The 17,002-nt window shown below is 36.8% G+C and overlaps 1 protein-coding gene across 2 annotated transcripts in view; it reads left to right on the forward strand.

Annotated features, from left to right (window-relative positions):
* The window catches only part of GABPB1 (GA binding protein transcription factor, beta subunit 1), a 93,011-nt gene extending 79,488 nt beyond the window's left edge, over positions 1-13,523 (forward strand). The window contains exons 8-9 of one of the 2 annotated variants that reach the window (XM_006831657.1): positions 5,205-5,320; positions 12,025-13,523. In XM_006831657.1, coding sequence (XP_006831720.1) covers positions 5,205-5,320; positions 12,025-12,177 — 269 coding nt within the window. In that variant the 3' untranslated portion in view covers positions 12,178-13,523. The remainder of the gene's footprint in view (positions 1-5,204; positions 5,321-12,024) is intronic. The other variant, XM_006831658.1, reaches the window with a different exon arrangement.
* The last annotated feature ends 3,479 nt before the right edge of the window (positions 13,524-17,002 follow it).

Below are 17,002 nucleotides of genomic sequence, written 5' to 3' on the forward strand. Positions count from 1 at the left end.
TTTTACAGATTGTTCATATGTTTTATCTGTCAGGCCAAACCTGCTTTTTTTTCTTTCTGGGTTGTTGTTAAGTGCCGTGGAGTCGGATCTGACTCATAGCGACCCTGCACAGGGTTTCCAAGGCTGTAAATCTTTACGGGAGCAGAAAGCCTCATCTTTCTCCCACAAAACCGCTGGTAGTTTTGAACTGCTGACCTTACGGTTCACAGCCCGATTCGTAACCACTATTCTTTCTGGGTAGGCAGGGGTTAATTGCCCTGCACAAGTTAACTTTAGGGCTGGGACCCACAGGCAGAAGTCAAAAGCCGCAGCCAAAGGATTTACTCTTGGACTGATGGGGCCCTTTCTCTCTATCCCGTGGGAAAGCTGTGGTCCCAACGATGGAGTTTTTTGGGGGCTGTGCACCCACCCGCCTGAAGGTGTTCAGGTTGGGCAAAGAGGGCACAACAGAAAAGAAGGAGGAAAAAAAACGTGTAAAACTCCTCCACACCTCCTCTCCCAAATGTCGCTTCCCTGCTTTTAGTGCAGGTTCCCTTTGCTGGTCTGTCTATAGTCCCACCTTCTGACTTCCACCCGGGCTGGATGGCCGCAGAGGGAGCCACATGCCAATTTCCAAAACACAATGTTTTCCTTTATACCATGATTTTTCTGCTTGAGGTTGTGGGAAACTGACGCCCAGACCCTCAGGGTAGATCCAGAGCTCTGGTGTAGATTTGTGAGAGCCCTGGGCCTTCAACCCCCTCCCCCACAGAGCCTGCCCTACTTGACTGCTCTGCGGCAGCCAATCGGAAGTCTCCGGCAAGTAGTCTCTTAAGAAAACCCATGACGATACATATCAATGAAGATACTGAGTTAAAAAATCACCAGTAAATGTACACTCACAGAAAGATAGGGCTCCCCATCCTCAGTAAGAGCTACTGCAAACTGGGCTAAAATAGGTTAGGGCAAGAGTACTAGGGCAGGCAGAGCGAAATACAGAAAGTGCCTATCTGAGCAAGCACTACCCCCACAAAGTATGTGTGCATGTAACCCTTTGGAGGATTATTAGGATTGCAGACACTATGTCCCTGCATGGCCACTGAAGGAATTTGGGGAGAGGACAGGAGGTAGAAGCTCTTCTGTCTGGTTGTAGAAATTAGATTTTGAGTGATGGAGGAGGTATGTTATAGAGATACCATGTTTCAAGAAAAATTGAAAGAGAATTTGTTGCTATACAATACACAAAGGTGCCTTTGACTTAGGATGGCTGGGAGGCCTTTCTCTTGCTCTGCAGAAATCTGCTGATAGTTGGTCAAAGACTTGGATCAGGACCAGTTGCTTCTACAAAAATTAGGAAATAATTCCAGTGGTATAGAAAACTTTAAAGTACAATGGGTTTCAAAAGTTTTGGGGGGAAATTCCAGTTTTATAGAACTTTTTGAAGTCCCCTCATATTTTTGTATCACGCAAATACAGAATTGCTTCCAAACCTGACATTGTATAGTGTATCCTCACTGTTGAATAAATAGAAAGACACCCAGGATTTTGGATAGGAAGACTTAATGTCATAAAGCTCTCGATTCTTCCTGAATTAACAAACTGATTCTAAAGTTTATGTTGTTGGGGTAGGGATTAGAAGAACAAAGGTCTCTGAAAAAGAGCAATGGGAGGGTTCCCATTAGATATACTTTTAAAGCCTCCTTAGTTAAAAAAATGTGTAACCTGATATATGAAAAACCTGGTGACACAAGCAATATCCCATCAGGTGCAAACCTAAAAATTTTCAGTTCAAACTCACCCAGCCATTCCACAGAATATAAGCCTGGAAAACTGTTTTCGTGACGATCAGGGCCAAGAAAAACCCTGTGGAGCAGTTCTACTTGGTAACATAGGGATCACCATGACTCTGGCTACTTGGCAGCAACTGACATGTGAATATACAGACTATGAAACAGATATCAAGCGCAGAAATAAGCCAAAATGCATATTTAGTTGTTGTTGTTATGTGCCATGGAGTCGGTTCTGACTCATAGTGACACTGTACAGGGTTTTTGAGGCTGTAAATCTTTATAGGAACAGAAAGCCTTATCTTTCTCCTGCGGAACAGCTGGTAGTTTCGAACTGCTGACCATGGGATTCGCAGCCCGATTTATAAACACTATGCTACCAGTGCTCCTAAAATGCATGTAGAACATAAAAAAGATGTTATCTCAAATAGAATAAAAATGGTCTGTGTAATAAAGAGGCAACAGGATAGTCATCTGAAAAAAAGCTGAATCCATACCTTATAATGTATACACAAATAAAATCCAAAATAGCACAAAGATTTAAATGTAAAAAAAATAAACCTTAAGAGCATTAGAAGAAAAACTTGTACAAAATCTTTTATTACCTTGGAGTGGCATGGCCTTTCTAACCATGATGCATAAATTCAGAAAACATAAATGTGTGATAAATTTATCCACATAAACATCAAAAACCTGTTTGTGATGAATAAAGCACCATAAGCAATTTCAGAAAATGAAAACAGAAAATCGTTGAAATGTTTGGGCAAATGACTGTTTGCCCTAGTTTAAACACACACAGATCCATACACATACAGGGAGACAGTGCTCACACAGTTTCAATATACCACCAGTTTTCAGGCAACATGGTTTTCAAATTTCACTTACTCTGTGGTATATTAACTGAGAATTGCATGAAATACAAACTTAACTGATAGCACTTTAGCCCACACATCACTGTGCAGATAACAAATGCACACCATGATCAGTGACAAATCAGGTCACTTATTGCAAAGTCTGACTCTGATAGATCTCAGTGTATCTCTTCAGTTCATAAGCAGGCAGCAAAGCATGGAGTTACATTGCTTCTATTCACCTAGTAATAAAATGTTACATTTTATGAACTGGCCAACAAAAATAAAAGGACAAAGAAAAAGTGATAATGCTGGAAATAAAATATGAATCAACATAAATAAGGTTAATAGAAGAGATTTCTGAGATGGGAATATGTAAACTGTAAGCAGCCTGAAGAACTTAGTGAAGGTGAACTAATCTATATAAATAAGGAAACTGGTTTTGATGAGAGGGATGAAGATGCCTCAGAAGTAATGCCATCCAAAACAACTTAACCATTAAAGAACCTTTAGCGGTAATTCCTAGCATTGAAAATGTATAGGATGAAATGTTGGAAGCTGACTCAGACTTTTTTTTAAGAGTATGATAATTTGCCAAGGCATAGGAAAGATGATGCATTTGTAAGTTCTATGAAGAAGAGGAGGCAAGGCTGTTCAAACTAATATTTTTTTTATTATTAGTTTTTAACAAAACAAAAAGAAAAACCAATCTTTCTTATGTTTAAAATGGCAGTGTACTAAATATGTATCAGCTTTACCTTTATTTAAAAAAAAAAGTACTGTGTAGGCAATTCATCATAGTCAATTCCTCTTCTGATTAAACCTGATAGTAAGAAAGTTTTTAATGTTTTGTCAAATTTTAAAGGTCACAAAAATAACTGTAATTTTCCCCATTGATTATTAAGATTGCTTTGGATAGTTTTGGCTTGCCCAGTCACTTTTTTGGACAAAACGAGGACTGCATATACAAGGGGGCTTCACAAGTTTGTGGAAAAATAAAGTTTTCCACAAACTTTTTGAAACATCCTTACATCTATATGTAAATTTTATATTACATATAAAGAATTATTGAAAATTGAGACAAAGTCCAGAACCTAATAGAAAAAGGAATGAGCAGACAATCCACAGAATGGTACATTCACACAATAGAATATTATATAGCTGAGCAAAGGGAAGTTCTCTATGTACTGATACAGAAAGATCGCTTCGATATATGGCGTAAAAACAAGCAAGGTGTAGTGCAATGTCTCTATATACATATATTTCTTTTTGTGTACAAAATGGAGAAAAATGAGACTGTACAAAAAGTAAAAAAATATTGCTACAAAGCCATAGACATCTTTAATAAACAAAAATATAAAAATGTGAAGCTTTTGCTTCACCACATATCCTTCTTCTGGGTCTGTGAAATTCTGTATAATCTCTTTACCTTCCCCCTGAAGAGTTCTTCACTCTTCTATTTATATCACAGAAAAATGACAGTTGGGGGAACAAAAAGAAATCTCAAGGGGAAGATCAGGGCTGTAGGGTGGAGAATGGGCTAAGGTTTCCCAATGAAATTCTCCTAGGACAACTCTTAGTGTACCCCTGAAGAATGTAAGAATGAGCATTGTTGAAATGGAAAAAGCAACTCTTCAGTGCAACTTTCCCGTTTTTTTCTCACCAGTGCAGTTTTCTTTTTTATTAAAAAGTCTTCCTAATAAGCCTTGGTGATCATTCTGTGTCCTTTTAGAAAATCTATCAACATAACCCTTTTGGAATTGAAAACAAAAATAGCCACCATACCCTAGTAAGCGGACTTTCCTGCCTTGGTGTAACAGACGCCCCTTAGAAACCACTGTTTTGATTGGACCGTTTATTTGGAGGCATCTTAATGAGACTAAGGAGTCCTGGTGTGGTGCTGTAGAGTAAACAGTGGATGTTGAACCAAAGACTGGCTATTCAAACTCACCAGCTGCTCCTCAAAATCCCTATACAGAGTTGATGTGAGTCAGAATCAACTTGATGGCACTTAACAACAGCAACGAGACTAGCACTAGTGTACTTCTTCCTGGGATAGCCTGTCTGAGCCATGTGTTGGTCGCAGAAACATGTTTTGTTTGGAATAAACTCATGCTATATATAAACTCAGACCCTAGTAACAATACTTTTTTACTTGTCCTTGTATTTTCATGTTCATTTTTTCATAAATACACGTAAGAAGTAGTAAAAGGAACTGATAAAAATGGTCACTTGTATTAGCAGGGTTGGGAATGAGACCTCTTAACGGATGATGGTTAAATGTTGCTTTGATGTTTTAGCCATGTAAGTAAAAATATTATCTATTTAAAATAAAAAACAAGTACATACTTTCAATAATCTGATTATTACAAGAAAGCAAGAAGGTGAAGAAGATAAATACTGATATCCTCAGAACAATCAGTGTTTTCAAATTACTGTTTTGGAATAATTTATTTTAGTTCACTTGTATCAGCAATGTCAGGACTAATTTATTTTTCTAAAGCTATTTGAAATGAAGTAACATGTATATATATATATATATTTATTTATTTATATACACATGTTCTCCTCCCCCCCCCCTTTTTAGTATTAACAGTACCAGCAACAGACATTGCTGAAGAAACTGTTATAAGTGAAGAACCACCAGCTAAGAGACAATGTATCGAAATAATTGAAAACCGGGTGGAATCTGCAGAAATAGAAGTAAGGAGTCTTTTACCCGGTGTGTTTTGCCGCAGTCTTCAAAAATAAATTCCATTGACTTTTAAAAAATTTTATTTTATATTTTTGTCTTATATTTATTACTGAAAGTGTTGTTTTCATACAGAATGAAGGCACCATAGTAATATCATTTTGTCTTTTTTTTTTTTTTTTTTTTGCCTTATACATATAGCAAGTCCTCAATAAATAAATAATGAATGAATGAATGAGTGATTGAAGAATTTGTTTGTAACAAAGTCTGTCATTATGTTTACATTGGAATGTCTTTGTTTCTTGCACTCCATCCTTTATTTACTATTAAACTTACATATATCCATTCTCACAAATCACCAAAAGCAAATGTTTCCATATATGACTATATATTTTTATTTTTCAAAAATGATATGTACATGCTAAATTGGGCTTTTGTTGTTGTTAATGTGCTATTGAGTCGATTCTGACTCATGTTTATCCTATAGTGCCCCAACAGGAGTCCTAAATTAGGCTAGTATCCTCTTAGAAAAGATTGACATATATCAATCAAATGGGATGTTTTCAGTAATTAAATTGATTTAAGGCAACTAAATCAATTTAGATTAGCTCTTTTTTTAGGATTCAACTTTTTTCTCTTCTCCCAAACTAGTTTGTAAATATATCTAAACCACAGGGTTTATTCTCATACAACTATAAATAAAATAATGCCCCAAATTTGGTATCGTTTTGTATAAAAGGTAAACAAAGTTATTGAGCAACGTGGGACTTAAAATCAGATGAGTTGGATTTGAGTCTCAGCTCTTGCTTCTTAGAGCTTTGAGGCAAGTAATCTTATCTCTCTGAGCTTCAGTTTCATTTTCTCCCAAATTAGCATTTAGAATATCAGTCTCTACTTTTTAGGGTTTTTATATGAGAATATATTATTTATAAGTTTATTCATAGCATCTGATATTTATGTATAATGAATACTAAGGAATATTTAGTAATTCTTTGTTAAGGTTTTAGTTATTACAGAAATGAAAGGATAAAGAAAATCATTGAAAAACTCCATAATTCTAACAAAGGACAATCAGAAAATATCCTTGCCCAAATTCATTTAAATATAAGACTGGTATATCTTTGGCAGTAATCACAAATAATATGTTATTGAATTTAAAAAGATATTATTAATAGTTTAACCAGGAAGTTTGGTGGAATTATGCCTTTATAATAAAGTATTGAAGGTTGCTTGTTTTGTTTCTTCAGAATTTAAAGTGATAGTCAGGATGTTGAAATTCTTATTCACAGACTAATAAGTTATTCCACTGAACATTATTGATAGACTTAATAAATAATCTTTTTGTTACTTATCTTTTTCTGATATGTCATAAAATCTTTTTCCAAGCATACAAGTGGGAAAAAAATGTTACATACTTTTCATTAGTTATCTAGTTAAATTATTTTAAAATTATTAGAATTTTTATTAAATAAATTTATTAAATTCAACAAATTATATTTTTAAAACAAAATGACTATGCAGCTTATACCTTTATTAGCTTGGTATAAAGAAGAGTGTTTTTGTTTGTTTTGTTTTCAATAATTAGAACTTTCTGGATAGAAATCTTATTCTCCATCTTGGAAAATGTTCAAATCAAGGTTGCATGACCTCTTAGGACTATTACAGGTAGACCTTAAAGCATACAGTGAGAATAGATGGTAGAGGCAGGCTTGGGGATATAGAATGAAGAGATGACCACCAAAGTTTCCATCAAAACAGGTAATTACTTCCTTATATTCATGAAGTGATTATTTTATTTTCTTACGTCACCAATAAAACTGTTTTGGGGACAGACTCGCATCCTCCTTTCTAAGTGACAGTCTGGCCTGAGCAAACTCAGTTTCTTTAAAGCAGTGGGGCTCAATTGGGATGAATTGCATCCCCCAGGAACATTTGACAGTTTCTGATTTTTGTTTGTCATGACTGGGGATGGTGGTGGGTGTTGGTTGCGCTACTGGCATTTAGTTGGGAGAGGCCAGCAGTGCTGCTAAATAAAGAACCTACAATGCATAAGACAGTACCTACAACAAACAATTACCTAGTCTAAAACTACTACTAATACTGACATTGAGAATACTTGCTCTAAAAGAATAAAAAATCAACTCATTATACAGAATATACCATGTTTGGGTTTGCTCTGTGTGTTTGTCAGAAATCATCAGAGTGACTGTCTGTATTGATGGTACTAAGAATTTATATATACAGAGTTTCCAAACTAACAAATGGAGACATCTGCCAGTAATATAAGGAAAAATGAGTTTAAATTATAGAAATTTTACTGTAAATTCTGTGACTTTTACATTTTCATATGGTAATACAGTAAATAAAATGGTTTTTCTTTTTTTTTTTAATAAGACATTAAATTGAAGTAATTATATAATTTTGTAGTCACCCCTTGATACTACTGCATTGAAGATACAGGAAGAAGTGTGCTATATACAGATTTCTTCCATAAATAAACAGCATTGACTTACTCTGACTTGAAATGAAAACTTTTCTTTGTGCATGTGGGAGGAAGGCAATACAAGTACTGAATTAGGAATAACAGATTTTCATCACTTTAATTGTGTGACTTTTCTCTTTGTCATGGAGGTTAGAGATGGATGTGTTTATTAGCAGAGATTTTTTTTATGATATATTTGCATTTTATTAGATAAAAGCTTATTCAATTCAACAAAGTTTATTTTTAAAATAGAAAGACTTCTTTAACCAATGATCAGTTTGGATCCTTATTGTTCTTTAAAAACTGGATTTCTGTGAGCGCTTTATGCAATGTTTTATTTGATGCACAGTTTGCATGTGGAATTCTGGCGTGATGCTGTAGGATAAACACTGGACTGCTAACTTCAAGGTCAATGGTTCAAAGCCACCAGCTCCTCCTAAGAAGCTCTACACAGGGTCACTCTAAGTTGGAACTGACTTGACATCACTGAACAACAACAACATTTTGAAATATTTCTGTAATCATCTCTTCTTCATAATTTTTTCTTTTAGAGCTAGGGCTGGCAAACTTTCTGTAAAGAGTAAGATAGTAAGTATTTTAGCAACTATTCAACTATGTCATTGTTGCAGAAAAGTGTCCATGACAATTCAGAAGTGAATGGGCACGAGTCTCTATAAATAAAACTGTATTTATTCAAATAGGACTATGTTTTGCCTTCGGCAGTTAGAAAATTGATGTTTTACACCTCATCAAATCAGACAGCTCATATATCTGTCCTGGTTTTCCTCTTTAAAAACAAAAAGCAAAACTTAAAAGTATAGTTCTGAAAAGCGATTTAAGTTTGAATTTTAATTTATAATTTTCTGGTTTTGTGACCTAGGCAAGTTACTTAAGCTTTCAAGGTTTGGCTTCCCTGTTAGAAAAAAAGGAAAAAGTGACAGCACTTAGATTATAAGATTGGGATTAGATGAGAATTCATATGAAGGACTTGTATAATGGCTGGTACACAGTAAGTGCTCAATACATGTTAGTCACTATTACTGTTACTATCCTAAAATTTATATGGAGGTATAGTAGAGGAAGATAAATCACTATGATTTTTGCTCTTGTAATAACCAGTATTAAAGAACCAGTATTAAATTATCATGTTTGAAAATAAAAACGCAAACTCAATGTCTGTCCTTTCTCTGTTATCCCATTGCTTAATCTAATAGTAATCTAATGCTTGGGTTTAGAATTTCAGCATCAGAGTAATAATATCTTCCTTGTTACCAAATCTTGATTATCATCAGGATTTATTTTTCCTGGAATTCTTCAATATTGGGTTATTAGGTGAAAGATAGTTTAGTATAAACATTTTTATTACTTGCGTAAAAATGTCAAAAACTTTATTATTATGATTTTATTGCAAAAGGTAAAGCCACTGGATTGGGAGTGCTGTGGCTTTATATGATAAGCACTGGACTGTGAACCACAAAGTCCATTTGAGCCCACCACTGCTCCAAGGGAGAAAGATGAGACTTCTGCTCCCACAAAGATTTAAAGCCTCAGAAACACTGTGAGTCAGAACTGACTTTATTGCACTTAACAATAGCAACAGAAAATCACTGGATTGGTATTTCTGTTTAAATGTAAATCTGAAATGGCGATTTTTTTGTGCAATTCATGAGTGAAACAACCAAATTACTGTTTACATTGAGGAAATGTCTTACTTGTATGTTCAGTAAACATTTGACAAATAAATGTGGAAATAAAGAATCACTGAGTAATATAAGAAGTTAAATTTCCTTTTCTCAGAGATTTTTATTTGCTTTGAAAAGTGGCATGGCACATGCCAATATTCCTGAGTGGTGGCAATGGTTGTGTGCTGTTAAGTCAGTTCCAACTCATAATGACCTCATATAGGGTTTCCGAAACCAAATCTTTACAGGAGCAGAAAGCCTTGTCTTTCTCCCGCTGAGCAGCTAGTAGATTCAAACTGCTAGCTTTGCAGTTGGCTGTCCAATGTGTAACCCACTATGCCACCAGAGCACCTTATATTCCAGAGTTGTTAAGTTGTTAAGTGCTGTTGAGTTGGTTCTGACGCATAACGGTCCTCTCTAGGGTTTCCGAGGAGCAGCTGGTGGGTTTAAAATGCCAACTTTGTGGTGCAAACAGATCTTTCAATGCTTATTTTACAGAGCCACATCAGGGCTCCTATTTATGAATATTAAGTAAAAAAAATGAAAACACTTAAAAAACTTTATCATAATGTTAACCAGCCTCTCAGTCTTAAGGAATAAATAAAGAGTAGAGCAGATGGCCTTTACCTTTTAGGTTTTATAGATTTAGCCAAAAAATGCATTCTAAAAGGAATCTTACTTGGCCCAGTAGGTAAGGTAGAAAGGAACTATCTTTTAATATATATTCTACTTTCAGAAATAAAACTTTGAAATAAGAAGAATAGGGTTAAACTGTATATTCACTGCTAGTCTATTTCACTCAGTTTGCTCTTCTGAAATAATTGTATATTCATTCTTTGCTGCTAATAATTATGGTTCTACATGTTGGCTAATATGAAGGGTATCTAAAATTTGTGGGAAAATTCCATTATATTTTAATTCCAGTTTTACCATGAACTTTTTGAAGTCCCCTTGTAAATAGCTATACTAGAAGACATGTAGAGCTAATTCTAAAATTTCCTACCAAGTTGAGTAAATTTTTATTCATATTCAAAATTTTTGCTACCAAAGAATCTTAACTGACACATGTAAAAATTGAAAACATATACAAGACTGTAAATTCTACCAGAGGTGGGTTCTAGTTCCTGGGGAAGTAGCACCCCACCCCTCCTACCCATTCCATTAGTGTATCAGAGGTTGTATAACCAAACACTTTTACAGTTCATGAGCTCATGGGAAAAAGAAATGTCTGATGTAGCTTCATTCCCAGTGTGGGGAAGCGTACAGGATCAGAAGGCAAGAGGATTATATATTGTTCTTCTTTGTGGACCCACATAGATAATGAAGGGAAGGGACTCTTGTTTACAATGGGTAAGTGTGAAGGAGACAGTGGAAACGCGTGGATAGATCATCATACCGCCTGTGCCCCTCACTGTCAGTCCCCTTTAGTTAATTGTATTGTCCAGTGTGAACCTGCCCTTTCCTGTGATTAATAGTTCTCCCCTGCCCCAACCCCACCCAGAAGTCCTGGGTCTCTGTAATGAGATGACTTCACTATGGAGTGGTCCCGTGACCTGGAACTCTTGTAGGTTGACCTTTTGCTCCTGTGCCCACCAGAGGTCAAGGGTAGTAAGATTCTTAGAAATGATTTTTCTGAGGTAACTGAGCAAGGGGGAGAGTGGGAAGGATGAAATGACCATTCTTATTTGTCAACTCAATTTATTGAGTAATTTAATGCTTATATTTTATACCAGTATAATTTTAATAGGTCAAGAGTGTAGAATTGAGATATTCTGTTGATTTTTAAATGACATGATTTAAGAAACACAAATCCAGATTAATTCTCCTCATTTTAAAGGTGAGGAATCTTGCTTGTTAACCTAGTGATACAGATTTTAAAACAGTAGTCTCAGAACCTCATAAACCTAACTCTTCACTGTTAAATATTAGGAAAGCTACATCATCTCTGAGCATGATGCTTTTCATCTGTAAAATGGACATATCTGTCTTAGAGGTTTATTATTATTAGTTGTTGTTGTTGTTCTTAAGTACCCTTGAGTTGGTTCCGACCCAGAACGATTCTGTATAGGATTTCTGAGGAGCAGCTGGTGAACTTAAACTGCCAACCTTGCTGTTCAAATTGACTTTGCGATCTAGCATATTTACCCACAGCACCACACCAGGACTCATTATTAGTAGGAGATCACTAAATATTAATGATCTTATAATAATTATTACCTTTACATGAATACAGATATGAAGAAATAGGATTATATCCCTACCCTCTTTAAAACTTTTCACTAAAAATCCAGATAACCAACTTGGGTTCATTGAGTTTGTCTTATTTCTAATTAGGAAATAATTACCCTGAGCCTAAAAACTGCCATCAGTGTGTCATAGTGTGGAGCCCAAAACGAGGGCTTTAATACAAGATGCCTAGGAAACATCAGTACAGTGGCTGCTTTTAGCTACTACAGTTTTTTTTGTTTTTTTTAAAGGATGCTTGCTTGCATGTGTTAATAAAGTACTTGCACAAAAAATGAAAATGAAACTTTTTTTTTTTTTTGACCAGGAGAGAGAGGCTCTTCAGAAACAGCTGGATGAAGCAAATCGAGAAGCACAAAAATATCGACAACAGCTCCTAAAGAAAGAACAGGAAGCAGAGGCCTACAGACAGAAATTAGAAGCAATGACGCGTCTTCAGACTAATAAAGAAGCTGTTTAATTGAAATGAACATGTAGTTTGATTTTCCTTTTGGTCAAGAAAGAATACAATTTTGAACTGTACACGATACGGGTACAGTCATGAGAATACAGGATAATAAAGAGACTACAGATTGATAATTGGACTTAAGCCATGAGCTCTGCATTCTTGTATTATAAAACTTTAGAAGTTGTGAAATGTATTTAAAACTGAATTCTGTAAATAGTTTTGTTTTTTTACAGTTCCAAGTGAGTTGATAAAAGATTAAGAGATCCAAAAACACAACAAGCCACTGTTTTGGTGAATTCTTTATGATTTTAGTACGAAACTTAATTTCTCAGAAACAGAACAGTTTTAAGGGTGATCGTTGTTGATTAGACCAAATGTTGTGTATAATTATGTGGTGGACTGATGCTGGAATTATTCTGTAGGTATAAACTTCTATATGAAGAGAAGATTTCTCCCAGGAAATCTTTGTACAGCTTTGCGTTGTCTCAGACTCTGAAAACATTTTCTAGAAAAAGCGAAACTTTTATATTTGTTCAATTTCAGCTATTACCCAAGTAGATTTACATGTATATGAAGCAAATATTTTTAAATTTTTTCTGTTTGTACATATTTTGCATGTTTTCTAATTTCAACATGCATCACTTGCATAGGTATTTTTCCCAAGAAGATGATGAAAGTTACTAGGGGAAAAAAGCCTTTTATTCTACAGGCCATTGAAATGAAGTAAGCTAGCAGCTTTTTATTGGAATGACAATGTCCTTGGAAGAAGCAGCTTACAAGAGAACTTGAATTTGCAAAATCTATGCTTTTTTGAAAATTTCATAGTGGGGACGTGAACCTGTCTTCTGTGCCTTCTATCATGGTTTCCACATGAAAGCACTTTAAGGCACTGGATTTTAAGATAATGTTTCTGGAAAACTCAATGCATATGGGCTTCTGAAATGCTTCATGGACTCATTTCCTCCCCAGGAAATTATTCTTAAGGAAAAAAAAAAAAATTGTTTTTGTATGTAGACCGAGCTGTTTTTGTAATACAGTGATGCTCCAGGTGTGTGTGACCTGACTTTTACTTTTCCCTGTGAAGATTGTACTGCTGTGCCCACACTCATCCCAAGACTGCTCACTTCCACAGTGTATGGGCATTTGACTACGACATACTCTTCTTTTTTTTTTTAAAGACCTACTTCAGGCCCCTCTTCTTGACTTTCTTTTTAAATGTTTTATTGCTTTATGAAAATGTTTATCTAGCCCTAAAACCCCTCTAGATTACCTATACTGTATAAAAGAAAAAGCAATTACCCTTAAAACTGTACTCTGGCCTACTTTTCTATTTTACAATTAAATATCTTTTCCACATATGTTCAATGTAGTTTATATATATATTTTTTAACTTTTTATTGTGCGGTGAGTGAAGGTTTGAGACAAGATCATCAGCTCTTCATTCAACAAATTATACACTTTGTTTCATCTCGGCAATTATGATCTCCTCGCTGCAACAACAGTTGTCCTACCTCCTCCCTGTGCCTCCTCATTTACATCTTATACTTCACAAATGAGCAAAGCAAAAATATTTGATGTACACATACAAAACAAAAAGTATATATTCGTTTAAATGTCCAAAGGGCACATTCTGCAAGCCAGCCTCCTGACCACAGGTACTTGTCTGAGTGCGTGGGCCTGCAGCCTGCAGCTGCTTTGTCTGTCTATACTACCACCTCTGCTGCTGTCTCTGCCATCACAACTTTTCTAGGCAGGGATCTCACATTCCACTCATGCTCTTCCTTCTTGATGGTCCTGGGATCATCTGTTCCTGACGTGAAAGATGAATTACTTTGCCCTTTTAGTTACACATCTTCTATACTTAACAGCTGTAACAATCACAATCTCAACATTTAAAATTGAATCATCAAATCTTATCACCATTATCCCCCATACCCTTTCATCAGATCCATCTGGAAAAGAGGAAAACTATTCAGTGGGAATTCTACCGTACCCCCTCATTCAGAAACAGTACATTCGTGAAAACTTCTAAGCCAGCCACTGCATGCCTATGTAGTTCCCCAATTTTAGATAGCCAATGTCTAAATTGCCTGTCCCTATCAATCCAGTGGAGTCCTGGCGTGGCACTATGGGTTAATGCGCTGGTACTTCAAATTTTGTTTGAACCACGAAGTCGGCAGTTCAGACTCACCAGCCGCTCCTGGAAACCCTATACAGGGTTGCTATGGCTTGGAACCCATTCAATGGCACTTAACAACAATAACAGCATCAACTTAGTGCACTGAGGAACAAACTTGTTTTTTGATATGAAGAATCCTTCCATTCTGGTTGGAATTTCGAGCAACTGCAGCTGTAAGCAAAAGTCCAGTTCAAGAAATGTAGCAATTTATATTTGCTCACAGTATCAAACGTATCAATCTGGTCAGGTTCTGGTCAGCTGGCCCATCCAAGTTTTGAAGTTTGCACACACCTCCCTTCACTGGCCACTTCACTCTCAGCCCTAGCCTCTAGAAGCTAAGTGCTCATGCAATCAGGAGTTCAACTCCCTAAACTTCAGGCCAGCCAGCCCTTCCTCCTCTCTCATCTCAAGTTCAACAGGTGTCAATGGAACATAGCCAAACTCAGCCTGTGTCTTTATTGTTGCATTTCCTCCATTCCCACTCATAAGTAGACCCAAGTTGTTACCAGAAACATACTAGACTGCTTGCAGTTTCCCTTTTAAGTTTCAGGCATAGAAGACCTGATGGGCTGATTTTCTTGCCCTGATGTCTCCCAAATAAACAGCTTGTTTGGTATTCAAACAGCCAAAAAGTTTGTTTTTTTCTGCAGGTCTTTCTGTAAGAATATTTTGTTCTCCCAGCAGTTCTGGGTTGATCTGCTTGTCTTTTCAAGTGGGAATGCCCCACCTCAGAAGGTTCTGGGTGGGGCTCAGAAATGCACCTAAGGCTCCATACTCTACAAAAGCTTAACAAGAAATCTATTACCCTGGACAAATTCTAATTCCCCTTTTAGCAAATCCAATCAGTTATAGGCTGAAGATGGGCTTACAGGTGGAGCTTATATTCTTGATCACATCTTAACCAGGCATTAATTTTATTCTGTGTATTTGAACCATATTCCATTATATATGTATGTTGTTGTTGTTGTTGTCAGGTGCCATCGAGTTGGAACCGACTCATAACGACCCCATGCATAGCAGGATGAAACAATGTCCGATCCTGGGCCAACCCCACTACCGCTGCCACGCTTGACGCCATCAATGATGCCACCTGTCTGATCCATCTCGTTGGGGGTCTTCCTCTTTTTCTCTGACCCTCCATCTTATCTACATGACATCCTTCTCCAGCTCCTGTTCCCTCCTGACAATATGTCTCTCTCTCTCTGTCTCTCTGTCTCTCTCTCTCTCTCTCTCTCTCTCTATATATATATATATATATATATATTCTGTATATATCTTAAAATCCTTTAGGTAACTTGAGTCTATTTGTTGAGAGGCTAATTCTCTTAAGGAAAAGAAAAAAAAAAACAGTTTTCCACTATATTTGACATGCATTAGTTACCTAAAACCTGGTGTGGTGCTGTGGGTTAATGGGTCAGACTGCAAAGCCAATTGATCTGCAAGGTCAGTGGTTCAAGCTCACCAGCTTCCCCTCGGAAACCCTATACAGGGTCGCTATGGGTTGGAATTGATTCTATTCCAACGTGGGGTTGTTAAGTGCCACTGAGTCGGTTCTGACTCAACCACCCTGTTAGGGTTTCCCGAGCTGCAAATCTTTGAGAGAACAGAAAGCCTTCTCTTTCTACCATGGAGTGGCTGGTGTGCTTGAGCCAAAGACCTGTGGTTTGCAATGCAGTGCTTATCCCAAAGAGCCACCATGCTCCTAAAACTATAGTGTTTACAAATGCCAGACTGTGTTCAGTAGCATCAAGCTATTTTTCTGCAATTCTGAAAAATCTATAGAGAGTGACTTTTTCTCATTATTTCAGCGGCGCTTGTTAAATTGCCATTGGATCTGACTCATAGTGACCCTGTATAGGGTTTCTGAGGAGCAGCTAGTGGGTTTAAACTGCTCACCTTGTGGTTCACTGTCCAGTGCTGATCCTATAGCTCAGGGATTTGATATTTTAGTTGGGTTGCGGATATAGCAGTTGGGTACCCTGGTATAGATTAAGGAGGCACTGTTGTAGTGTACAGGGGCCAATGTGTCCACACCAGAGTACAACCATGGTGGGGTTTTGCTTTCAGTCCAGGCTGACCTTCAGGAACCTCAAGACAGCATTGGAAATAAGCTTTTGAATGTTCCTTGACCTCTGTCTTCTGTTCTGTTAGTAACTTCACTGGTGAAAGAACGAATTTTGATCTATAATTAACAAGTAGCAAAGAGGAGTCCTGGTGTGGCTCTGTAGGATAGCATTTGACCTAAAGTTCGGTTTGAACTACAAGGTCAGTGGTTCGAACTCATCAGCTGCTCATAGGTGCCTATGAGTTGGAACCTAGTTGGCAGCACTTAACAACAACTTAGAGAGGGGATTCCTGGTGTGGCACTGTAGGATCAGCACTGGACTTTGAAGCACAAGGTCAGCAGTTCAAACCCATCAGCTACTTCTTGGAAACCCTTATACAGATGGCACACCACCATCAGCACCACCATGCTGTTGTTGTTAAGTGTCGTAGAGTCGGTTCTGACTCATATTGACCCTGTTATAGGGTTTTCAAGGCTGCAGAACAGCCAGTAGCTTTGAACAGCTTGACGGTGAGATTAGCAGCCCAACTTGTAACCACTCTGCTATCAGAGCGCCTTACAACACCATAGAAGGGAGAAATGATCTGTAACTA

This window comes from Chrysochloris asiatica, unplaced genomic scaffold, assembly GCF_000296735.1.
Source record: "Chrysochloris asiatica unplaced genomic scaffold, ChrAsi1.0 scaffold00004, whole genome shotgun sequence".
Classification (NCBI taxonomy): Eukaryota; Metazoa; Chordata; class Mammalia; order Afrosoricida; family Chrysochloridae; genus Chrysochloris; species Chrysochloris asiatica.